We start from the raw sequence: 23228 nt of genomic DNA, 5'->3' as shown, positions 1-23228 counted from the left end.
AAAAAGGTCCACTAGTAACGTTTCGACAACTCGAGCTTTTTTCTTTTTTCTCCTTTCGGAGGTCAGTCAGTCTACGGTTCTCGTCGGAAGCACCGCTTTTCTTTTTTTCCCCCTGAAGATGGTTTTTTGACGGGTCGTTCATCCATTCAATCACCGCTTCGCCATACCTTCATTTGCTTCTTTTGGCAAATTTTCAAGCAAGAGCAAAAATGCATGGAAGTGGCTTTGGGGGACGAGAGCGGTCACTCAACTTTTTTTTACGACCATTTTTTTTTTTTTTTTTTTTTTTTTTTTCAACTTCAAGGTTTTCCTTTTCTTGTTATCCTCATTTTACCAATTTACAGCAATGAGTAGCCGAAAACCTGAAGTACTTCCCCTCAATCTCAAGGTGGAGTCGTCCAACGATGCATCAATAGCCACTGCTACCTCCATTCTCGATAAATTCCTTCACGACGGTGTGGCCATTCATGCTGCCAACAATACCGTGGCTGCCCAATTGCATCAACTGTATCAAGGTCTCAAAGAAGAAAGAAAGAGACAACGACATCAACCTGCATCCGAGTCCAAAGAGTTTTAGAAACGACAGCATACATTTTTACATACATTATAAGTTCTTTTGTACAGTTTTTTTTTTTTTTTTTTTTTTTTTTTTTTTACCATCCACATTACCCCCTCTTTGTCATTCGTATTTCTGTCACCATTAAATTTCATGCTCAACGTCTGCTGGAGAATGCGTGCCTTTTGTCAGTGATGGATTAGAAGTGGATCGCCCGCGAACAAATGTACTGGACTCTTTGAGTAGAAATGAAATCCATGCATCGGTAAACGACTAAAAGGAAGCCGGGTAAGTAACCATGGTTCCTGATGTGGAACTTTCTTGGGGTATACCTCTTTCGGCTCTTCTTCTTCTTGTTGCTGAGGACTTTGCCATCCTGGCGATGAACCATGGCGTGAACCGGATTTGGGTCGAATTAATCCGATCTGTTCTTTTTGTTCATCGGTCATTTGCAATACACTCGCAATAATGGTAAGAATATCAAAACGTTTGCGATCACCGCGAGGTGCAAGGAAAAATCCAACCACCAGATTCGTGATCAGTTGTCTAATCAAACCATCAGCCATTCCGTCTCATTGGAGGTTTTTCCCGGTCCCCCCTCCTTGTTGGATTTGATTTTACCTGTCGACGTTACTGTCATTGGTTTCCTCTTTCAGTCGCCTCATGGCTTCCACCAGATGTTCGTTAAGAATGATGGCTGTCAGGTCCATTGTCTCTTTGTTAATCGTGTGCCGATAAAAAAATTTCAACTTGGATCGACTTACCTTCATGTCTTAATTTACCAATGAGCAGATTCTTTTCTTTGATTTCTCGTTCATATTGCTGCGCTTTGGCAACGTCTTGTTGATATTGAGCGAGTGAAGTCTAAGGGTGTCTTTAATGCTTCCTGATTTCCTAAAGGGACCCACCCCAGAAGGCAAATGCTGCTTGCAGCGAGCAACCACTTACTTCCGCTACGCGAGCCTTTTCCTGGTATTCTGTCCAGTTCTTTCGAGCAATGTCTAATTGGCGCTCGATATGTTCTACGGCGGCTCGGATTTCAGCGTCCTTTGCTGATAAAAATGGAAAGAGACGTCAGCACGGACACGTTTGCAAAAGTTGCAAGCTTTGTGAACCATCTCGACTTACTCGCTTGAAATTCTTCTAGTACGGTTTGCAGGTTTGCCAAGCTGGTTCTTTCCGATTCGGTTTCCTGGCGTTCCTCTGCCAGTTGTGTTTTCAGTCGTTCCAGTTCATTTTCTGTCTGTTGCAACTGCTCTTCAGCTTGATAACACCGCGGCTCCATCTGCATGGCCATCATTTTCCACTCGTCTCGTTCTTGCTGGGCTTTTACGTAGTGCCTCTCCAGTTGAGTGAAATCTCGCTCCCTTTGGGCAAGTTGTTGGGAGGTTTCTTCGTCCCGCATCACCATTTCTTTGCGCGTGTCTTCCAATGCCCGTTGGACGCTGTTGAGTTCCTCGGTCAATTCATCGACCTTATGTCGCAGCTGTTTATCGGCTTCCAATCGAGGCATGAGTGTTTCCTTGATATGAGCCAATTTGTTCAACAACGACTGGTGTTCAGCTTGCAACGAAACCACTCGTTCCTCACTCTCCTTTTTCTGTCGTTCGGCTTCTTCCAAACGTTCTTGCAGGTCTTTGACCTGACCCACTTCTTCCATTTGCATCTCCAATTCCGCTTTCTCTTCCGATAATTTGTTGATATCCAACTGTAGTCGAGTCACTTGTCGTTTCAAATCTGTAGCCGTGAATCCCTTTTTAGCTCATTTTATCCTGCATTTTTTTTTCCAACGTGTGCATTTCCTGCATCGATACCTTGAATTAGTACTGCATCTTCCTTTTTCGTCTTTTCCAGTGCGTCTGCTTGGTCTCGTAGATGTGTTCGTAGCGTTTCAAAAGTCTGTAACAAATCGGATGGTAATGAATTGTCGGTACTACCGTTTTCTGCATCCTGCATGATTTCATTCAAGCTGGTGATGGTGCGTTCACACCATGATGTATCTGAATCTGTCCCTTTTTTATCTTCATCTCCAATCTTGACGGACGCCACACTCTTGCTCATCAATTCATCGATTTGTGTTTTTAACTCTTCAATAGTCGTTTTATCTACCACAGACAACTATATAAGCAAAAAGGTCTACTGCAACATTCCGAAACGGCGTACCTTGTTGCTTCGCGGAAGCGTCTTGGTTGTGGCGCTCTGTTAGTCGTGTGATGGTATGGTTGATGTAAATCTCGAGCTGGTTCACGTCATGAACGGGAGGTTCTTCGGACATTGGTTCCTCGGATACGAATGGATGCAAGGAAGAAAGTAAATGCGACATTAGAGTATCCTTTTGTCGTACTTGCTCCTCTTGGGTTTTGTTGCGTTGCTGCCATTGCTCATTGGTGGCATTTGCTTCGGCTCGTATGCTGTCGATTTGTTTATTCAAGTCTTGAATGGTATTATTGGATTCTTTATTCTGTTTGTCTTGTGCGTAGAGTTTTACGGCCAAGGACTTTAAATGAGTGCCAGCAGTGGCCAGCTTATTCTGCAACTGAAGTCGTTCGGTTTCCCATGCCGTTTCCTTTTGTTCATACTTCTGCAATTGCTGGCGTAAACTTTCCAGTGAATCTGTTCAAAATGATGCGGACAATAGAGCATAAGCTTTTTTCGTTTATTCCAATGGAAAGAGCCCTTTAATTATTACCTTCTGCAGACGACATGTCTACAGATGAACCTTTTAGCAGCGTGTACAACAACTAATATTTTTTCAGGCACTCGTCCATTGACTTTTTTAGCAAGCGGAGATTCACTCGAAACTCGATCGAATTTCTGCTGAAATTTTCATGGATGGAAATTTTGCACAGCCCTCATACAGTACTGTACATTCTCCACTCATTGAGCAAAAGCGGTTCAATTCATTGAAACGGAATCAAACAATTCTGTTTAGAGTGATGTAAATTAATGATCCAAGTTCTTGCATTCGCTCTTGGTGTTTAACGTATCACTGGAAAAACGGGCTTGTTAAAAATTAGTTAAAATTTGTTCGGCTGTGTACTTGTTATATCTTATGATAGTACCGAGAATCACAAGTTAACAAGTTAACAAATTTGAACAAGATTAACAAAATAACAAGATAACAAGTTTTCTTTTTCATTTGTTTTTTTTTTTTTTTTTATTGGCTAGATATGCATACAGCATCGACTTCCGCTGCGGTAAAGGATCTTTACAAAGACGAGAAGCCACTACCAACTCAATCGTCAAATGGGCTATACGGAGAATTCGACTTTATTCTGAGCGCTGACTGCCAGTAAGAAAAGTCATCGTGCTTGTCTACTATTCAAAATTGAACTTGGGAATTGTAATTGTGTGTGCGAGTTTCTGTCGGAAATAGAGTCTCATGAGGTTTAGATAAGAACGAAATTTTTGGAGATCAACATCAGTTGTCCTTTTCGAGAAATTCTAAATGGGGCCAAATTTTTGGCTTTTTTTTAGATGATGAGATCAATGGATGCAGCACGCTGGAAAGCTTATTGTATTCACTCCAAAAAGACAAATCACCCAAGTTCGTAGTGATCAATAATGTATGCATGAGATGGTTGACTGACAAAAATAACATTTTTATTTGGCGGTCAAGGACGCTGTAAATTGATCATCATTGAACTCGAATATTATATGTATGAATTTTCACAAAGACACGCGCTTTGGGACAGGGTAATAGTGTCATAAGAGCGGGTCTTTTTTCTAAAAGCGAAACGGTTTCGATAATTAAGAAAAGCTTCGTCCTAGCAGTGCTGCGCGACGAATAAGCTCATCAGCCGATTCTTCCAAAACTACCATTTTGCCTTGATTCATATGCGAGGTGATGTGGCAGTGCACGGCCCACATACCGGGGTTGTCCTATCAAAATTATCAAAAATTAGTAACGTGGCTTTCCGACATTTTGTTACCGGCGCTACATGTCAAGAAAAGGGAACTTACAGCAACAATGCGGACCTTGGTCCATCCGCATCCTCCAGTTTCAGGGTCGTCACGCGTGGGATAAACGGTGGATACATCTTTGAGAATTGGGTGGGGGAAGTTACGGATGTCTTTATGTTTTTCGTGATCGTATTCACCGTCACCGGAAGCAATCAAATAATGAGAGTGACCATGCGTATGCCAGGGATGAATCAAGCATTGATTACCCGAGTGGCCATTTTGGAATACAATATCAATGGTTTCATTGCGGAAGATGGGGTATGTATCCATGACAGGACTGTAACCATCGGCCTGCAAGTCACTGAGCCGTGTAACCGAGTGCTTGAGCGAGATCAGGCTGGCTAAAGCGGATCCCTCTCGGTCAATGGGAAGCCGTCCGTTCATGGTGTATCGAGATCGACCGTCGGCCAATTTGGTGGTGGCTGCTTTGAGCTTGATAATGCGGCTGGGTTCTTCGTCCAGGATAGGATCACGAGGACCCAAAGGCATCAGTTCGGGCCAAATCCAATCGCGGTTATCCTCACCGGGGAACGGGGGAAGATCAGGATGGGAAGCGACTTTGGCGTGACTCGAAAATTGCGAGGGATCAATGGTGTGAGTGGTTGTGCCGTATTCAGAGGTATCCTCATCATCCACATAGCGTAAATACGCTAGACCGTTCTCGGTGTAACCCTTTCCTCGTCGGCGCCATCGGTAGCTCGTGGCAATGGCAAAGTGCGTACCAGGGGGAGCGTCACCGGTATTGATCAAGACGGAGAACCGTTGACCAGGAGTTATTTCGAGGTACGAGGTATTGTAGGGTTGTGTCATTTCACCGTCGACTTCGATAATGGTGAGAGGATGGTCTTTGATGGCCAAGCCAACGGTACGGAAAGTATTTCCGGCAATGACGCGAAGACGGTACACTTTGTTGCGTTGCACGTTGAGCGTGGAATAGCCGTGACATGTGTCGTCGAGATACGTGGTGTTGTGGACAGTACGGCCGTTAATCAAGAGACTGCTGGAACCGTGGTCGAAAGTAAACGAAGGACCCTCATAGTACTCTTGACGTTCCACGAAAGATTGATGCCACCACTCGGTCAACTGAAGATTGCGTTCACCGTTGTATGTGTAAGGGCCGTCTTCCAGGACATCCGTGTCTGCGCGAATATTGTCACCTCTGACGGAGGGTGGCATGGCGTCCATACTATCGTGAACGATAAATGGCCCTTGGATAAAGTCATCCTGCATACCACTGTGGGCATGGTAAAAGTAGGTGCCCGTCTGACCAGTGACGCGGAACCGTTGCAACAAATGTTGTCCGGGTCCAATGGGTAACTGGGTAACGCCGGGGACACCATCGGCTTCGGGAGAGCCGTACTGGCGGATACCGTGGAAGTGAAGTGATGTGGAGGCGGTTTCAAGCTGATTATCGACGTAGATTTCCATTAAATCGCCTTTTAGGACGTGAATGGGCGGTGCGGGAAATTGGCCATTGACCAACAATGTAGGATACTCGGTATTGAAACAATCGGGATTGGAGACATTGGCGCTAATAACGAGACGGATACGACGAGTGGCGTCCGGAAGACATAGTACCAGATCACACAGCAGCAAAAAGATGAACTGCTTCAAAAGCATAATTGTATTTTTTTTCTCTAAATGTGGTTTTTTTTTCTTTTTGTTTTTATTTCCCTTGTTTCGTTGTGAAAAGAACGGAAAATAAAAAAAAAAGGCTGGTGATCGGATAAAGACGCTTAGGCCTTTTTATACTGTTTCCATTTTATTATTGAGCTTTTAAACATTCCAAAGAAATATACAAAGAAAAAAAAAGGCGAATAAGGCAGTCTATCTCCCCGATTTTTTGTTTTGGGCAAGGGAATTACGTGCCCCCTTTTTCTTTACGAGAGACGATCGTGTGGAGCAAAGGCATGGGACGAAAAAAGGTACGTTTTGCAAAACGGAGTCGTGTAATCACAACCATATATGGTAATTCCCAAAGGCGCGAATGGAAAACCCCCCACCTCCGCCCCAAAACAAAGCACACCGCCTTTTCCATCAATAACATCATCATCCTTTTGAAAAGCCCAAAATCCCATCCTTCTACTCAGTTCCGAGCTCCGATCCAACGATTCTTTACCTCTTTTTTTTTTCTCACTCGCAAGTGGTTCTTTTTTTTTTTTTTTCTCCTCTCCATTTTTTTCTTATTTATTCATATCTTTCCACCCTTCATACCTGTACTGTATTCTTGCACTGTATACTTGTCATTTCCATCATGTCCGATATATCTTCAGTGCCAACCGCCGAATCCGCTGCCAGCCATGTTGTAGGCACCCACTACCAAGTCGGGAAAAAGCTAGGCGAAGGAAGCTTTGGCGTCATTTACGAAGGTAGTTCCATCGGTCACTAACATTGAGCCCAAAAAAATGGGATTCATGGGCAAGAGACAGATGTGAAAAAAGGATGAAAAGTGAGAAAGGTGGTAACTAAACTCTTCTTTTTTTGCCAGGTGTTAATTTGTCAGATAATCGACCGGTGGCTATCAAATTTGAACCACGAAAAACCGACGTGCCTCAATTGAAAGATGAATACCACACTTATCGATTATTGAATGGATTACGTAAGTGCTTAACACTTTGAAATTGTCATTCAGAATGGATACTCATTTTTCTTTTTTCTCTCAGAGGGTGTACCGATGGCGCATTATTTTGGTCAGGAAGGCCTGCATAATATCCTTGTGATCGATCTACTGGGACCCAGTCTCGAAGAACTGTTCGACTTGTGTTCACGAAAATTCTCGCCCAAAACGGTGGCCATGGTTGCGAAACAAATGGTAAAGCGAGCAGGGTTGGGTTGATTTTTTAGCATATATTCATTCTTACCATATCTCTTTTTTTTTTCTCCCAGTTATATCGTATCGAAGATGTTCATGAACGTGATCTCATTTATCGCGATATCAAGCCTGATAATTTTCTCATCGGTCTTCCTCACACACCCTTTGAAAATCAACTCTTTGTGATCGATTTCGGCATGGCAAAACAATACCGAGATTCGAAAACAAAATTGCATATACCTTATCGTGAGCGCAAGAGCCTGTCAGGTACAGCACGTTATATGAGCATCAATACACATTTAGGACGAGGTAAGTTTTTTAGCAGCAAAAGAAAACAAGAGTGGACACACGATAGCTGATAAAGATCATGCAGAGCAATCACGGCGGGATGATCTGGAATCGCTGGGTCACGTATTCATGTACTTTTTAAGGGGTAATTTACCGTGGCAAGGGCTGAAAGCAGCCACCAATAAGCAAAAATACGAAAAAATTGGCGAAAAAAAACAAATGACACCTATCAAGGAACTGTGCGGCGATTATCCAGGTAAGTCAAGGTCAAGGTCATAACAACGAGAAACACCTTTTGACTGATGGTTGCTCGCACAAAACAACAGAGGAATTTGGCATCTATCTAGAGTATGTTCGCCATTTAGGGTTTCAAGAGACGCCGGATTACAAGTTCCTCCGAGAATTATTTGACAAGGTACTACTTGGCCTTGGCGAGACAGACGACGGTATCTATGACTGGAATCTCTTGAATAACGGCAAAGGATGGGAGGTACGTAAACCAAAACTTTATTTTTATATCTTTGTTTTTTCTTGTCTTCTTTTTTTTTCCGGGTGTCGCGTGAGATCATGGCATTTTTTGGCAATGGGGTTTTTTCGTCTTCTTGGTGGTTGTTATCGGAGTATTTTGTCTTCTGCTGTGTTTATGCAATGGTTTTTTTTTTGTGTTGCACATTTTTTTTCAACAGGCATCAGAACGCAAAAGGCCGAAAACGCCGTTACTTCTCATGGATAAATGAGCGAGTTTGTTTCCATCTCTCAGTTTTTCACGTTTCTCTGTTGCAGAGAAAATGGAAGAGGAAGGAAAAGGAAAAAATCGTAGAGGCGTGTGTAGCGAGGAGGATGAACCATTGATATACCGTGTTGAGTGGGAGGAGCAACCATCCATGCCATGTCGAGAGTAGATTCCCATTTCTTTTTCTATTTCTTTTTTCTTATTCTGTTTGTATGTTATTTGGGTCAAAATACGCGGCCGATCTCAATGATGACATGATTTTTTTCCATTTCCTTATTTTTTTGGCCTTACCTTTAGTATCGTAATCGCCATCGTGAAGATTTCACTGGAACACCTCATCGTACGCGGCGATCGGGTCATCTGGTGTCGGGACGGCATGGTCAACGTGTCATCAACCAAGCCAAACCTGTACAGAAACAAGTCAAAGCTATTCCAATACCACTGGAATCGGTTCAAAAGATGGAAGCACCCAAACCGCACGTGGCCATGCCCGAAAGTCCTGCCCATGCCTCTCCCTTGGAAAAGCCAAAGGCTCAGCCCTCTTCGCTACCAAAAACAAAATCGGGTTTCTGGCATACCTTTGCATCCTTCTTTTCCTGTGGGACCCACTAAAATAGGATATAAAATAGAAAAAAAAACCTCCATTGAAACGCATCAACAATTTGATATTTGCACATCGTCATTCATATACCATGTATGTCAATTTATTTCTCTTTTTATCATTAGAACACTTTATTGTTTTCATTGTTTGTTACCATTTGGCAAGCCGATATTCATAATGTACAGTATTGTTTATGCTTTTATTGTGCCATGTACGAGACAGCAGGATAGCCATAGACACAGTGCGAAGACGGTCGCTGGCTGTGAGGGAGAGAGATGGTGAGAGGGGCAGGAATGGGAGGGAACATCATTGAGTTTGTGCGGGACACGGATTGAGAACGATAGAGATTGTGGTATTGTTGCATACAATGTTGTTGAAGTTGTTGCTGAAGTTGCTGTTCACGCTGTAAGAGTTGTAATCGGTGCCACTCTAATTGCATTTGTTCGGGCGAAGCTTGGGAAACAGGGTAGGAAGGAAAAGGTGGCCGGCGAGGCTGCGAATGGTGCACCTGTCCTCCGTGTTTGGACATTTCAGGTTCACTTTTTCGATGTTTTACAAACGGTGGAGAATCGACAGCATGTGGATATTTTTTACTCGTGGTTCTGCTCGAAGAGCTTTCCCTCAGTCTACGAGGTGGGGGAGGAGGAGGTGGAGGAGGGTGAGTATCCGTATCCGATCGTTCATGAGAGTCGCTGATGCTGTTGTTGCTGCTGTGAGTGAAAGATTTCTTGTTTTTCTTGCTAAAGTTGGGGACCGACCGACAGTGACGCAACATGCTTTGGCGTTTGGCTTCTGTTTTGGTCATTTCTTCCTCGGAAGAAGACGATGTTTGTCTTTCGTCATCGGCATCGTCTTCTCCGTCAGCTTCCGGATAAACCGAGGAAGGAGCGGTGGAGTTGCGTGCTGTCATGGCCGGCACGGACGAGCAGGTGGACGATGAAGCCGAAACGGATGACGCTGGATGGACATCCGAAGAACTGGTAGGCGAACGACGACGACGACGTTGGGACGATAACGAGGCTGGTCTTGGGAAAGGAGTGGGGACAATCGAAGACGGTATGGGTGGCGGGGAAACGAGGGGCGATACTGGCAGGGACATCCTTGGATCCATGGCGTGTATGGGGGTCATCATCATGGGCGACATATCCATGGCATGTGGGGGTGGAGGCGGAGGAGGGGAGAATAGCTGAGGTGACACAGGTGTCATCATTGGCACGACAGATGGCATCGGTCGAGAACTGTAAGGATCAATCGGTCTGGGAAGTGTGCCTTGCTGCCGTTGTTGCATTAGTTTATACTGATGGCGGTGGCGTTCTTGCATACGTGCAATCATGGCTTCGTTGGACTCGATTTGATTCGCTTTGGGATCGACGCGGTTGGCCCAAGCATCAATTTTACGATGCAGAGCAAGGCGATGGTTGACGGGTCGACGCTCCATAATAGGTAAGACGCCGGCAGTTCGACGGGCCTTGCCAGGATCTTCATCATCCGACGAATGATCAGACTCGGCGTCGTCTGAATCAGAAACATCGGAATCGAGAACAATTTGCGTGGCCGGTTTGGGTTTCTCGGCTTTGGTATTATTAGTGTTTGGCAAAGGCGAGGTGATCGACAAAGGTGTTTGAGACTGAGACTGAGCGGAGGTCGATGAGTTATTGCCACTGAGAAGGTGAGCAAACATGGATGTCGACGACGTATCAGTCGCGGCCGGTTCCTCTTGCGACTGTAAAGCACGCAAATAACTGCTGTAGATGTTGTCGGTTGCCAAGAATGCGCTGTCCATGGTTTTGCTTTCCATTTTTGACCCCGAGGTCGGGGTGGGAGGCGAAGCATGGCGAGGTTGGTTCTCTTTGGATAGCGCCAGTTGTTCCGACAAGGCATTAGCCAGCAAAAGATCATTGTGCAACTCTAAGTGAGATAATCGATATTTTGGGTGGTTAATTTTTTTTAAGACGATCATTTCACATTGGGTTATATCATGATGATGATGTGTTTTTTTTAAAGCCCAATTTTTTTTTTTTTTTTTTTTTGGCTCGTGGCGTTTACCTTGATCATGCGGTTTATTTAGCTCCAAGAAGATATCGTCCAATAAAGTGTTACTGTTGCTATCCTTGTTACGGTTGGCAGGTTTCCAGGTATCTACAGGTGTGCTTGGTTGGTCCGAACTGGGTTGATCAGAACTAGAATGGGAAAGGGGCGATTTCGATAGATCCAGTTTCGGCAAGGAAGGTGGAGAAGCATCGGTAGAACTGCTGTTGACATCTGGTGAACTAGCGGTTGTTGGCTGTGATTTGTCACGTCGATTACGCGACTTGTAAAGACTTCCAAATTTTAAGAGCCCCATTGTCTGTCCACGCCGAGAAAAAATAAAAAAAAAGGCAAAAAAGGATCGATTTAAAAAAATTTAAAACCTGAAATGCAGATATATATAAAATGGATATATGACTATATCGGTATCAGAAATCCTTGACTATGGTAACAATCTCTATCTGTAAAAACTGTAAAGATCAAATAAGAAAAAGGCAAATAGAAAAAAAAAAGGAAAACCAAAAAAAAAAAAGATGAAGAAAGGAGTGAATTTCGGCCCATCGGTCCCACGAGCAGTGTTACTAGAACCACGTTGAGCTGTACCACCTTCCCCTGCTCGATGTTATGATTTCATCCAACGTCATGTCTTTAGCGTAAACCAGCGATCTTTTTCCATCGAATAAAGAGGTAGAGAAAACAATATCACCCATCTCCTACCGTGGACACCGATCCAGCGACCAATTTAAAGACATATTGAACAAGAGGCTAAAATAGACTAAATTGTTCAATTAACGTTGGGCTTTCAAAAGGCTGAAGTTAAAAGCGGTCTTTGTCATTGGCATCAGAATATGCTCGAAATAAAAAGCAAACATACAGTAGTCAAATAGAGAGGGTCCTGTATCTTTTTTTTTCCGGGAACCCCTTGGAGGGGCTTGAAATGATTGACAAAGCGGTTTTTCTTCTAGGGGGAATGGGGAGGAGGAAACTGAGCCGACGGTTCAAGGTCAGCCGTTGGAACTGTATCACGAATGTAATCAACAACAATAAGGATCAATGCCAAATTCAATAACATAAAAAATTGTTATTTAACTTTGTCATGCATGGTATTTCTGGAATATTGACAGAGCTCTCCACGGTTGGATGAATCTGTGATGAGCGGAACTACTGCTTGCTTACACAGATAAATTGGTCTCCTACTTTTCAATATATGTACATGGACGTGCATCCGTTGTCTGGGCGCGGTCGGATGTTCCTCTCGAATCCAAGGCAAAAAAGTCAAGACGGTTTCACAATAGTTTTACCCTTTATCGTAGATATAATTGCATATCGCTGGCAAACAAAAGACGGATGAAAAGCGTAGACATAAGGTATGTCGGCAGGATCCTTTGGTTGAAATGAGGGCCAACTTACATGAATAAATAAATGCCGGAAAATTGCACAAGTGGGTTGTTGATCATAGCGCCTAGGGTTTATGGGCAGACATGAAATAGGGAGACCGTGCAAAAACGCACGACAGCAAGGAAAAAACCAATTGTTGACACATGGATCTCACCATGCGTTAACCCAATCTGCGATATAATACACTTTTCGAATGGTATCAAGTTTGTGAGCAAATACGAGCGAAAAAAGAAAATGGGTGCCTGAGTTCCGTTTTTGTTCATTTGAAGGGGGATGATTTGCTTGAACATATCATTCGTAAATATAGTGTCATCCAAATTCTACAAACGACAGTGTGGGATTTGTTTTTATTTTGTTATATGAAAATTTACATGAATCTATTGAGAAATTGTTCCATTGGACTCTGTTGTGCTTGCGCCCACCTGAAAAAAAAAAAAAAAAAATCAAAAGGAATCAGCCAAACCCGTCAACTTTTTGCTTCTCATGGTCATTTCCCTTCCTCTTTGTACTTACAAGCTGAATCCTCGACGTTGCACCCATCGACCGTTTAATCTCTTTGCTGTCTTTGCATTGTTTCTTGTTCGCTGTCCACGCACGGGCAAACTCATCGCATGTCGTTTTCCGATATAGTTGCCGATATTACGGTGATGCATGACCTGTTCACGCACTTGACGCTTCAAATCGCTTTCGATGGTCATGGCCGCCAATGTGTTTGTCAGTTCGTTGACCTGCACTTCGTTGAGTTCGGCCACTTTGAGCGTTTTGGGAATCGCCAGACGGTCGCACATCTTGACGGCTGTGGGCTCGCCAATGCCATAAAAGTATTGTAATGCCGTGCTGCCAGACATCAAAAGGTGAATTTCAGGGAAAATGCAAAGAGTCTTTTTTTAGGTAGTTACCTAACGAGTTTTCGGTCGGGTAAATTGACACCAAGTAAATGGAGCATAGTGGTCTGTAATAGCAAGCGAGTCGAAAATTGTTGCCAGGGTGGAAATCAGAACCTTTTTTGAAATCGGGCACAAGTGACTTCAGCCACCCAAATTCAGTCACACTCTTGCCATTTTTCCCAATTTTTTTTTTTTTTTTTTTTTGTCTTTAGTAGAACAGCTTCAGACGGGCTAATCAGTGTACCTTTTTTAACGGCAAACATGTCACGACCCGAACACATTGCACCTCCAGAAATCGTAAGTATTCACTTATTTAGTGAATGCTGGTTTATACGATAATCTGACCAAATCTTGGATACTGTAGTTTTATGGTGACGATGAGGCCAGAAAGTACACCGACAAGTAAGACTGTCAATACCTCTTTTCTTACAGAGTATCCAAAAAGTTGCTAACCATCGGCGGATCAATAGTTCGCGTATTGCTTCTATTCAAGCCGAGATGGCTTATCGTGCCCTAGAGTTGCTCAATTTGCCTCCGGGACCTGCCTATTTGTTGGATATCGGTTGCGGATCCGGCTTGAGCGGAGAAATTTTGGAAGAAGAGGGTCATATTTGGGTGGGCATGGATATTTCGCCTTCCATGCTTGGTATGTACTTTGCTCACAGGGTGGATCACAGTTGCGAAAAAATTCTTACCTTGAGGGATCACAGATGTCGCCAGGGAAAGAGAAGTCGAAGGCGATCTGTTGCTTCAGGATGCTGGACATGGTGTCGGCTACAGACCCGGTACATTTGATGGCGCTATAAGGTAGGTTCTCTTTGGTCGAACCATGGAATGGTGAGAAACGTTGGATACTGAGACAACATGGTGTGGAATAGTATTTCTGTATTACAATGGCTTTGCAATGCCGACAAAACCATCAATCGACCCAAGGCACGATTACAGCGATTCTTTTCGACTTTATACGCATCGTTAAGCAAGGGCGCCCGTGCTATTTTCCAATTTTACCCTGAAAATGACGATCAAATCCAGTTGATCATCGATGTCGCAACGCGTTGTGGTTTTGAAGGTGGTTTGTTGATTGATTATCCCAATTCCAAAAAGGCCAAAAAGTACTACTTGTGTCTTTTTGCCGGTCAGCAAACAGGTGTACGTAACGAGATGCCTCGTGCTCTAGGCGAAGACGGCGAATTACATCCTGACGAAGAGAAATCGATTGCTTACGAAAAGCGACGAGCCGTGCAACGATCGCGAAAACCGAGTCGACATGCCGTTAAGGACAAGTCATGGATTCAACATAAGAAACAGATTGCTCGCGATCGTGGTGACAAACCTGTCGCCAAAGACTCCAAATTTACCGGCCGAAAACGAAAAGTACGCTTCTAATCCTATCGAACACTATATATCAAAAAACTGGAAAAAATTGCGCCGCCCATCATTGGCTATTTGGTTTTTCTTTTTTGTTCATGTATTGTATTCTTTTTTGTTTTTGTTTTTACCTCTATTCGCTCATTTCATATTGATCATGAATATCTCGCAAGTCTTCCACGGAAGAAAAGCAACCCAATAATCATAAATTGCATCTTTTCAAAACCAAAAACGCAAGACGTGCTTTATTCAACCGGATAAAATCAAACAACGATCAGCTTATCATCAGCGCTGGAAATGACCCTTCAACGTTTACCTCTATCATGGTTTGTTCCATTCACTCCATATAGTGTAATAAAAGGTTGTCTAAATTCCGTCTTTACTACATTCAATGACTCAACTTCTTGTCAGTTTCTTTTACTGCAGACGGGCGCACGCAAACAATAAAAGGAGAGAACAAATGCAGCTTGTTAACAGAGTCTGCAGATCCCGATTGATTATGCGATCAAGGCCAGTTTTCTATTACCTTTTATGTTACCACCTCAAGCGTACTTTAAGCCACCCACGCCGCTTCCCACAACCATCCCATAGTAAAGCAGAATTACTGAGTTAAGTGACTCCATTGGCAAATTCATTCCGCGCCATCGTCATAGGCTCCTATAGAAACAGACGAGTCATTCTTTCTTTTTCCTCTTTTTCTACCTTGCATCGGTCATTGGCTTGCATTAGGATTCACTGTCGGATTCAACTCCCACATAATTTTTTTTTGGCGATGGCTCTAAATTTAGCTCCATGAAACAGAATCAACCTCAGTCTCAGTGGAGAGACACCACATTGTCTTGTCCCAATGATATGAGTCCGTGAGTCCGACATGGTCATAGCGCTCAGCATGTTTTCGCACATTGTAGCAAATCATCTTTTCTTAAAAGACATGAAGCAACCAGTTGAATTAAGGTTTCAGAGAGCGATACCTCTTTCTTTCTTCTAAAACAAAAGGCCACGTGTAGTTGTAGACAGGTTGATCACTGGTCCTACCACGGAAAAAAATGGATGCTGCCGTAAGCTAAAGATTTATCTGTAACCTCTTTTTTTTTTCTTCTCCTTAAGGTACAGTGTGAAGGCATCTATTGCCTTCAAAACTTTCGGAGGAGGTGGATGTGGTTGGAAATGCAATTTGATCAGCGCCACATTCTGATTAGTTCGTCGCGAACCACCATTTGGGAAATCCATGGTTATTTTTGATCCGCCCCAAGGACCGATCCACAGTCCGCCACTGGCCAACTTTCTTTCACAGAAAAGTAAAATGTGGCATTTCAGCACTTACAAAGTGTTGTCAATCCTCGTGCTGTTCATTCCAATCCTTTTGCCCGGCTTTCTTTTTCGGCCGCATTCATTTTCTCCTTGGTTTCACAGAATAAAAAAAAATATCCTTAGCAGAAAAAGAAGAAATAGATCGTACCATTCAAACACGTCCATTGGTTTTCAACCTACTGCTCATACGCACTCACAGAATGTCCGTTTCTCACTTGAAGGGAGCTAAATTCTCATTATTTATCAATGGAGGATGGGTTAAAATATCCGTTTTTCTATATATCAGTTTTACTTTTTTTAAAAGACACTTGATATAGGGCTGAGGATCGGGGAGGGTTCGTCAGGCACAGTCCTTTCTTCAGGGGTTTTTGTCAAGCAATTTATCCCGGTTGCTCATTTACTGCTTGAGATAAAATGCTGTGAAGGGACTCTTGTTGTTGACATGACAATACCTGAACATTGCCATGTCATTTCAAATGGATCATATTGTAACGTGGAACGTTGACATGGCAATAAAAAAAAACGGTTGATTCACGCCTTGGACTTTTTCAGCGACGCGTGACCCGAGCAATGGCGAGATGAGATCAAGTAAACCATAAAACCTAGGTAATAAAAGGAAACAGAAAGAGGCGACTTCGAAAAAAGCAGGGATGATCTGACTTTAATGCTCCACGATGCGGTGGAAAGAGAGTTCGGTCCGTCACGGTTGTCCTTAAACGGACGATCAACCATTTATAGAATGCTGCCAATCAGATTCAGCGATAGTACAAAAGGAATGTACGGCTGATAGATGATTAAAAAGGGTAAAGGGGTTCGATGGCAATCTGGGTAATGGTCGAGTTTTGGCTTGTGCAAGCTCGTACAAACATTTTCTTTTTTTAACTTTTTTTTTTTTTTTTTTTTTTTTTTTTTGGCAAGTGATAAATTTGTATTGAATGTCAACGATTCCCGACACTGGCTTTTTTTTTTTTTTTCGTGTGTGGTGTTTTTTACTTTTCTTTCTTCTTTGCTTCTTGCGTCGTTTTTGCCTTTTTTTTTTCTTTCTTTTTCTTTGTCCTTCCTTTTGGGTTCTCAACTTTTTTCGTTGTCTTTTGTTACTTGCTTCTTTTCTTCACTAAAAAAAAAAAGATACCCCTCCTCTGCTCCTCTCTGTCTCGCCATCCGTAACACAAGATGGGCAAGTCAAAGGACAAGCCCCAGAATGTGAGCGATCTCACTCTACTTCAACCACCCACCGAAGACAATATCACCGCCACTCTCAAGTTAAGATTCCAAAATGACATAATCTACACCAGCATCAATGACTCGGTTCTCGTGGTCGTGAATCCTTGCAAGGAAATGTCGCAATCACAAGAATCACTCCAATATGTCGCGGAATACAAGGATACATCAGCAAGAGATATCGAACCGGTGGTGCCTCACGTATTTCGACTGATAAATCAAGCTTACCTACACATGCGTCGCACGGGTATCGATCAATCTATCATTCTCAGGTACCCAAAATTTTGCAATTTTTTTTTTGATTTTCTTGGCCTCGATTTTTTTTTTCCTGGCCCGAGGGGAAAGATGAGGAAAAAAAAAGAACGGTTATTTTTCTCTCTTTTATGTGTGTGGATGGGGTGCAAGAAATCTCGTGGGTGGAGTTGGGGTGATGGTGGCCTTTGGATCAAAGAGACCGAGGGAAACTAATCAATCCTTGTTTTTCAATAGTGGTGAAACGGGAAGTGGTAAAAGTGAAAATTGCAAATTAGTGTTGCAGCATTTGGTGGCTCTGAGTAGTCAGAAAAAGGAGTCCAAGTTGCAAACGCAGATTTTGAATGCACAAGTGGTTCTGGAAGCGTTTGGTCACGCAAGCACAACAATGAATCCAAATGCTTCGCGATTCGGGAAATACATCGAAGTCCAGTTCAACGAACGCGGACGCATGATTGGCGCCAAAACACTCAACTATTTGTTGGAAAAGAAGCGAGTCGTTCGCTCGCCTCCCGGTGAACAGAATTTCCATGTATTTTACTATCTTCTTGCGGGCGCCACACCGGAAGAAAAATCCGTACTCCGCCTCGACGACGCCACGCCTTTTGCCAATCTGTCTCGGCCTCACGGAGCCGTCAATATCGCCGACGAAGAAAAGTTTCAATCGCTCAAACTGGCTCTCAGATCGCTCGGTTTGGGAAAACGGTATCAGGCCCGTATCATGCAACTGCTCGCCTGTTTGCTGCATCTCGGTAACCTCCACTTTGTCGATGACACCACCATTCAGGAAGCCGCCTTTGTAAAGAATGTCGATATTTTGGAACTCGTCGCGGACTTTTTGGGCGTCGATCCTCGTGCACTGGAAAATGTCCTCACTTACAAGACCCAGATGATCAAGAAAGACGTTACTACCCTGATTCTCAATGCTGAACAAGCCGCACTTCAACGGGATCAGTTCATCGTCGCTTTGTACTCGCTACTCTTTACCTGGATCGTCGAACACATTAACACCAAGCTCTGCAATGACAATATTCACAACTTTATTGGTATCCTCGATATGCCCGGTCCCCACACTTACTACAGTCAGGCTTCCTTTGATCAGTTCTGCGTCAATTTTGCCAATGAGCGCATTCATAATTATATGCTCAAGCAACTTTTCGAAACCGATGTGTCGGATCACCGCTTCGAAGGTCTAGAACCCAAAGACGTGCCCTATTTTAATAACTCAGCCTGCATCGATCTGTTCACCCGACCCAAACACGGTCTCCTGGACATCGCCAATCACTACAGCCGGTCGTCGTCGCGAGGCAAAGACAGCAACCTTCTCGATGCATTTGCAAAGTACAACAGCACCCATGACTCGTTTGCCTTGAAAACCACCGAAGGAGGGGCCCATCGATTCGCTATTCAGCATTTTGCAGGCCAGGTCGTGTATGATCCGGAAGGATTTGTGGAAAACAATCGGGACATTCTCAGTGCCGACTTTGTTTCGCTGATCCGCGGTAGTGGCGGTCTGCCTGAATCGTACAACTCCTTCATGCTCGAACTGTTCACCGGCAAAGGCATTCACACCGAATCGCATCCCAAGGAAACAGAGGCCATCATGAATGCTCAACAGGTGAATAAGCCCATTCGTGCCCCCTCTATGCGCCGATCGAAATCCAAACGACGCAATAAAAATGCCGCCGTCCCAGACGATTCGCCTCCGGAATTGCCCAAAGAGGAGACCAAAGACGATCAGAAAGTGTCCATGGCCTTGGCTCAACTTCAATCGTCGCTGGATGAACTTATCGCCACGCTAGATGAAACCACTCCTTGGTTCGTCTTTTGCTTACGCTCCAACGACTCTCACGCTCCCAATATGTTTGACCCGCAACGGGTCCGTGCCCAAGTTCGCGCTCTAGGTCTTACTCAACTCGCCGAACGGTTGCAGATGAGTTTCACCACTGCCTTTTACCACGATGAATTCTGTGAACGGTACGCACAAACCTTGATGGCCGTCGGTGTAGAACAAGACCGATTACCCCGCGCCCAATGTGAAGCGGCCGCTGCCATCTTTGGATGGTTAGGTACCCAAGCCGCCATCGGTACAAGCAAGGTAAGCCTCACCCCTTTGATCTGAGGATTTTTTTTCGTCGGCATGGCAGCGTGTTTTTTTGTTGACACCAATAATGTAGATCTTTTTGAATGAGAGTGCTTGGCGTCATTTGGAAGACGGGTTACGTACGGTCGAAAAGGAGGAACAGAGAAAGCTAAAGGAAGAAAAACGAGTGGAGGGCAACATGGCAAGTTTGGCTCCCGCAGGAATGGCCATGGGCATGGGCATGGGCATGACGCGTGAACAGAGTGCCGATGCTCTATCGTCCGTTTCATTCGAATCCGGAGCTGGTTTACTTCCGACGGCTCAATCTGAACATTCGATGGGCGATCGACGGAACATGGCGGCAGCCAGTGCGGCTGCGGCGGGTTTGCCACTTCCGCAAACCATGGCCCACGGCGGTGGTTCCGTGTACTCGGATGACCAGCGTTCTTTCATGTCGGACGACGACTATTATCAGGACCCACCTTATCACAGTTATCAAGACAACGATTCACATTACGGCTCCGAAGCATTTACCGCCAGTCAGTCAGGTACCATGGAAATGAAAAAGATGTTACCGGGCAACGTCGAAGTGGAAGAGCCACCGGAGGAGGAACCCTTGTCGGCAACACGCAAACATTGGCTGAGGTTTGTTTGGGTCATGACCTGGTGGATTCCCTCCAAATTCCTGTTGATGTGTGGCAAGATGAAACGTCCTGATATCCAATTGGCGTGGCGTGAAAAAGTGGCGCTTTGTATGATTATTTTCTTTATTTCCGGTTGCATGATTCTTTTCCTGGTCGGCTTCGGACCGCTGGTGTGTCCTCATCAAGACGTCTTTTCCAATTCCGAACTACAAGCTCACAGTGACGACGATAACGCCTACGTGGCCATTCGCGGTGAAGTATTTGATTTGACCAAATTCGCGCCTCATCATTGGGCGAGCGAAGTCATTCCCGGTAGTGCCGTACTGTCGTACGGTGGAACGGATGCCACCGACCTTTTCCCCGTCCAGGTGTCGGCCTTGTGTGAAGGTGTGACAGGCGAAGTGTCGCCTATGGTCTCGCTTGATTTCCACATCAATTTGACCGACAGCAACGCTCAGTACCACGATTTCCGTTACAGCAGTGGCGATTACCGACCGGATTGGTATTACGAGAAAATGGTCTATCTTCGCAAAAACTATAAACTCGGCACCATGGGCTTTGCTCGAAACGATGTGTACAAGCAAGCGACAAGTGCGGTCGATATTGGCGGTATGAAATCCACGCGCAAATGGGCCATTCTGAATCACAATGTCTATGATCTTACCTATTATCTGATGGGCGGTCGTCGTGCCGTGGCTCCCGAAGGTGAAACGGCTCCGGGCGATGTCAATGTCGATTTCATGTCAGATGCCGTCGTGAATCTTTTCCGCACCCAATCTGGCAACGATATCACCGATTACTGGAATGCCTTGGATCTGGACCCGGTCGTGAAACAACGCCAGGAAGTGTGTTTGCGCAACTTATTCTACGTCGGCGCCGTTGATGAACGTAATTCGCCAAAGTGTGTCTTTGCCGAATATCTGTTGCTCATTGTCACCGTGTTCCTGTGTTCCGTCATTGTGTTCAAATTCTTGGCTGCGCTTCAGTTCGGCACACGTCGCGACCCCGAAAATCACGACAAATTCATCATCTGTCAGGTCCCTTGTTACACTGAAGACGAAGAGTCGCTGAAAAAGACCATCGATTCCATCGCTTCATTAAAGTATGACGACAAGCGTAAACTTCTCTTTATCATTTGCGACGGTATGATTATCGGTGGTGGCAACGATCGTCCTACGCCGCGTATCGTGTTGGATATCTTGGGTGTCGATCCCAATGTCGACCCCGAAGCGTTGTCGTTCTTCTCGATCGGTGAAGGTGCCAAGCAGCATAACATGGGCAAAGTGTATTCGGGTCTGTACGAGATCCACGGTCATGTGGTGCCGTACATTGTCGTGGTCAAAGTGGGTAAACCCAGCGAACGTCAAAAACCGGGCAATCGAGGCAAACGTGACTCGCAGTTGATCTTGATGCGCTTCCTGAACAAGGTGCATTTCAATTCTCCCATGGCGCCCATGGAACTGGAAGTGTATCATCAGATCAAGAACGTCATTGGCGTGAATCCCAGTTTCTATGAATTCGTTCTCATGGTGGATGCCGATACCGAAGTAATGCCGGATGGTCTGAATCGCATGGTGTCGACCTTGGTTCACGACAGTAAAATTATTGGTCTGTGTGGTGAAACGGTGCTGTCCAACGAAAAAGACACCTGGGTGACGATGATCCAGGTGTATGAATACTTCATTTCCCATTATCTGATCAAGGCCTTCGAATCGCTGTTTGGCTCCGTCACTTGTTTGCCCGGATGTTTCTGTATCTACCGTGTACGCTCGCCTCAAAAGAACCAACCACTGCTGATCTCCAATCAGGTCATCGATGATTATCAGATCAATCGCGTCGATACACTGCACAAGAAGAATTTGCTTCATTTGGGTGAAGATCGTTACTTGACAACCCTGATTTTGAAACATTTCCCTACCTACAAGACGAAATTCATTGCCGATGCCAAATGTGCGACCAACGCCCCTGATCGTTGGAGTGTGTTGTTATCGCAGCGCCGTCGATGGATCAACTCTACAATTCACAACTTGGGTGAACTGGTCTTCTTACCTCAACTATGTGGTTTCTGCTGTTTCTCGATGCGATTTGTTGTCATGCTGGATCTCCTCAGTACCTTGGTACAACCGGCTATTGTGGGCTATCTCGTTTACCTGATCTATACGTTGGCAACGTCGACGAGCGGCGTGCCGTTCATGTCGATTATTACGATTGCCGGTGTGTATGGTTTGCAAATGATCATTTTCTTGTTGCATCGCAAGTGGGAACATATTATCTGGATGATTGTTTCCATCTTTGCCATTCCCGTGTTCTCGCTTTACATTCCCGTGTATGCGTACTGGCATTTCGACGATTTCTCTTGGGGTAACACTCGTGTGGTGTTGGGCGACAAGGGCAAGAAATTGGTGATGGCCGACGAAGGCAAGTTTGATCCGAAATCCATTCCGACCATGACCTGGGAAGAATACGAAGAAGGATTGTACAACGAAGACTGGAACGATAATGCATCACAGGGATCGCGCGGTACGGCACGATCCGGCTACAGCCATGGCAGTTACTACTCTTACGGTAGTTACCGCAGTCGACAACCTACCCCGGGTCCTGGACAATACATGCCTCCAAGCAACATGTCGTACATTGCGCCCACTGTGCAATCCTACATACCAAGCAACCAATCGTTTATTATGCCATCCAATCAATCCTTCATCAGTCCTGGCACACCCTCCTACATAGCTCCCATGGGACAACAGTCCTATATGGCCCCGCCAGGCGGTCAGTACCGATCGCCATCCCCACTTCATCAACGGTATAACGAATAGATTGTGTGCAACTCTTTTTTTTTCTTTCTTTCTTAGTATATACATATACAAACCAGCATCATTATGTTTTTTTTCTCTCTTTTTCTTGGTCAAATTGTCATTGTTTTACTGCCTTGATCTCTCTCTGCTAGCTACTGTTATTGTTTTTTTATTCCGTTTCTTTTTTGTTTCGCTTTGCAAGGCATTAAAACTGTTTTTTTTTTCTTATTAAATTCATTCACCTTAAGGAAAATGGCTTGGCTTTTTTTTTGGAGCGTTGATGTGGCC

At 44.6% G+C, this 23228-nt stretch overlaps 7 protein-coding genes across 7 annotated transcripts; 3 read left to right on the top strand and 4 right to left on the bottom strand.

Annotated features, from left to right (window-relative positions):
• Positions 1-700: 700 nt before the first annotated feature.
• On the bottom strand, positions 701-3261 carry BYT42DRAFT_544720 (uncharacterized protein; the record flags this gene model as incomplete). Its single annotated transcript, XM_051565774.1, has 9 exons — positions 701-829; positions 889-1102; positions 1178-1271; positions 1321-1420; positions 1505-1608; positions 1685-2293; positions 2371-2661; positions 2720-3169; positions 3246-3261. 9 exons carry the CDS (start codon positions 3259-3261, stop codon positions 701-703), a joined length of 2007 nt encoding a protein of 668 aa, XP_051425584.1.
• Positions 3262-4201: 940 nt separating this feature from the next.
• BYT42DRAFT_530163 (Cupredoxin) lies at positions 4202-6139 on the bottom strand (the record flags this gene model as incomplete). Its single annotated transcript, XM_051565399.1, has 2 exons — positions 4202-4438; positions 4520-6139. 2 exons carry the CDS (start codon positions 6137-6139, stop codon positions 4307-4309), a joined length of 1752 nt encoding a protein of 583 aa, XP_051425583.1. The 3' UTR covers positions 4202-4306.
• Positions 6140-6397: 258 nt separating this feature from the next.
• Positions 6398-8450, top strand: BYT42DRAFT_530160 (kinase-like domain-containing protein). Its single transcript, XM_051565398.1, has 6 exons — positions 6398-6891; positions 7008-7118; positions 7183-7331; positions 7406-7640; positions 7705-7875; positions 7946-8450. Exons 1-6 carry the CDS (start codon positions 6774-6776, stop codon positions 8350-8352), a joined length of 1191 nt encoding a protein of 396 aa, XP_051425582.1. The 5' UTR covers positions 6398-6773; the 3' UTR covers positions 8353-8450.
• A 702-nt stretch (positions 8451-9152) lies between these two features.
• BYT42DRAFT_544717 (uncharacterized protein) lies at positions 9153-11297 on the bottom strand (the record flags this gene model as incomplete). The annotated part of the gene is made up of 2 exons (XM_051565773.1): positions 9153-10861; positions 11000-11297. 2 exons carry the CDS (start codon positions 11295-11297, stop codon positions 9153-9155), a joined length of 2007 nt encoding a protein of 668 aa, XP_051425581.1.
• Positions 11298-12646: 1349 nt separating this feature from the next.
• On the bottom strand, positions 12647-13476 carry BYT42DRAFT_563980 (uncharacterized protein). The gene is made up of 3 exons (XM_051567673.1): positions 13279-13476; positions 12893-13216; positions 12647-12801 (listed from the first exon to the last, which is right to left on the bottom strand). Exons 1-3 carry the CDS (start codon positions 13323-13325, stop codon positions 12747-12749), a joined length of 426 nt encoding a protein of 141 aa, XP_051425580.1. The 5' UTR covers positions 13326-13476; the 3' UTR covers positions 12647-12746.
• A 51-nt stretch (positions 13477-13527) lies between these two features.
• BYT42DRAFT_544715 (S-adenosyl-L-methionine-dependent methyltransferase) lies at positions 13528-14652 on the top strand (the record flags this gene model as incomplete). The annotated part of the gene is made up of 5 exons (XM_051565772.1): positions 13528-13563; positions 13631-13668; positions 13737-13912; positions 13977-14073; positions 14145-14652. 5 exons carry the CDS (start codon positions 13528-13530, stop codon positions 14650-14652), a joined length of 855 nt encoding a protein of 284 aa, XP_051425579.1.
• Positions 14653-16926: 2274 nt separating this feature from the next.
• On the top strand, positions 16927-23185 carry BYT42DRAFT_603837 (chitin synthase-domain-containing protein). Its single transcript, XM_051571083.1, has 3 exons — positions 16927-17438; positions 17656-19516; positions 19596-23185. The coding sequence occupies exons 1-3, from the start codon at positions 17119-17121 to the stop codon at positions 22959-22961; spliced, it is 5547 nt and encodes a 1848-aa protein (XP_051425578.1). The 5' UTR covers positions 16927-17118; the 3' UTR covers positions 22962-23185.
• Positions 23186-23228: the final 43 nt, after the last annotated feature.

Source organism: Radiomyces spectabilis, assembly GCF_025331425.1.
Source record: "Radiomyces spectabilis strain NRRL 2753 chromosome Unknown BYT42scaffold_4, whole genome shotgun sequence".
In the NCBI taxonomy this organism is placed as follows: domain Eukaryota; kingdom Fungi; phylum Mucoromycota; class Mucoromycetes; order Mucorales; family Radiomycetaceae; genus Radiomyces; species Radiomyces spectabilis.
The sequence above is the reverse complement of the archived record's forward strand: the minus strand, read 5'-3'. Positions and strand labels throughout refer to the sequence as shown.

Coding starts and splice junctions, on each gene's coding strand:
- BYT42DRAFT_530160 (XM_051565398.1), top strand. CDS start 6,774: ATGTCCGATATATCTTCAGTGCCAACCGCCGAATCCGCTGCCAGCCAT. Junction 7,641..7,704: donor CAATACACATTTAGGACGAG/GTAAGTTTTTTA, acceptor AAGATCATGCAG/AGCAATCACGGCGGGATGAT. Junction 7,876..7,945: donor ACTGTGCGGCGATTATCCAG/GTAAGTCAAGGT, acceptor ACAAAACAACAG/AGGAATTTGGCATCTATCTA.
- BYT42DRAFT_563980 (XM_051567673.1), bottom strand. CDS start 13,325: ATGCTCCATTTACTTGGTGTCAATTTACCCGACCGAAAACTCGTTAG. Junction 13,217..13,278: donor CCCGACCGAAAACTCGTTAG/GTAACTACCTAA, acceptor GATGTCTGGCAG/CACGGCATTACAATACTTTT. Junction 12,802..12,892: donor CAACGTCGAGGATTCAGCTT/GTAAGTACAAAG, acceptor TTTTTTTTTCAG/GTGGGCGCAAGCACAACAGA.
- BYT42DRAFT_603837 (XM_051571083.1), top strand. CDS start 17,119: ATGGGCAAGTCAAAGGACAAGCCCCAGAATGTGAGCGATCTCACTCTA. Junction 17,439..17,655: donor GATCAATCTATCATTCTCAG/GTACCCAAAATT, acceptor GTTTTTCAATAG/TGGTGAAACGGGAAGTGGTA. Junction 19,517..19,595: donor CCGCCATCGGTACAAGCAAG/GTAAGCCTCACC, acceptor CCAATAATGTAG/ATCTTTTTGAATGAGAGTGC.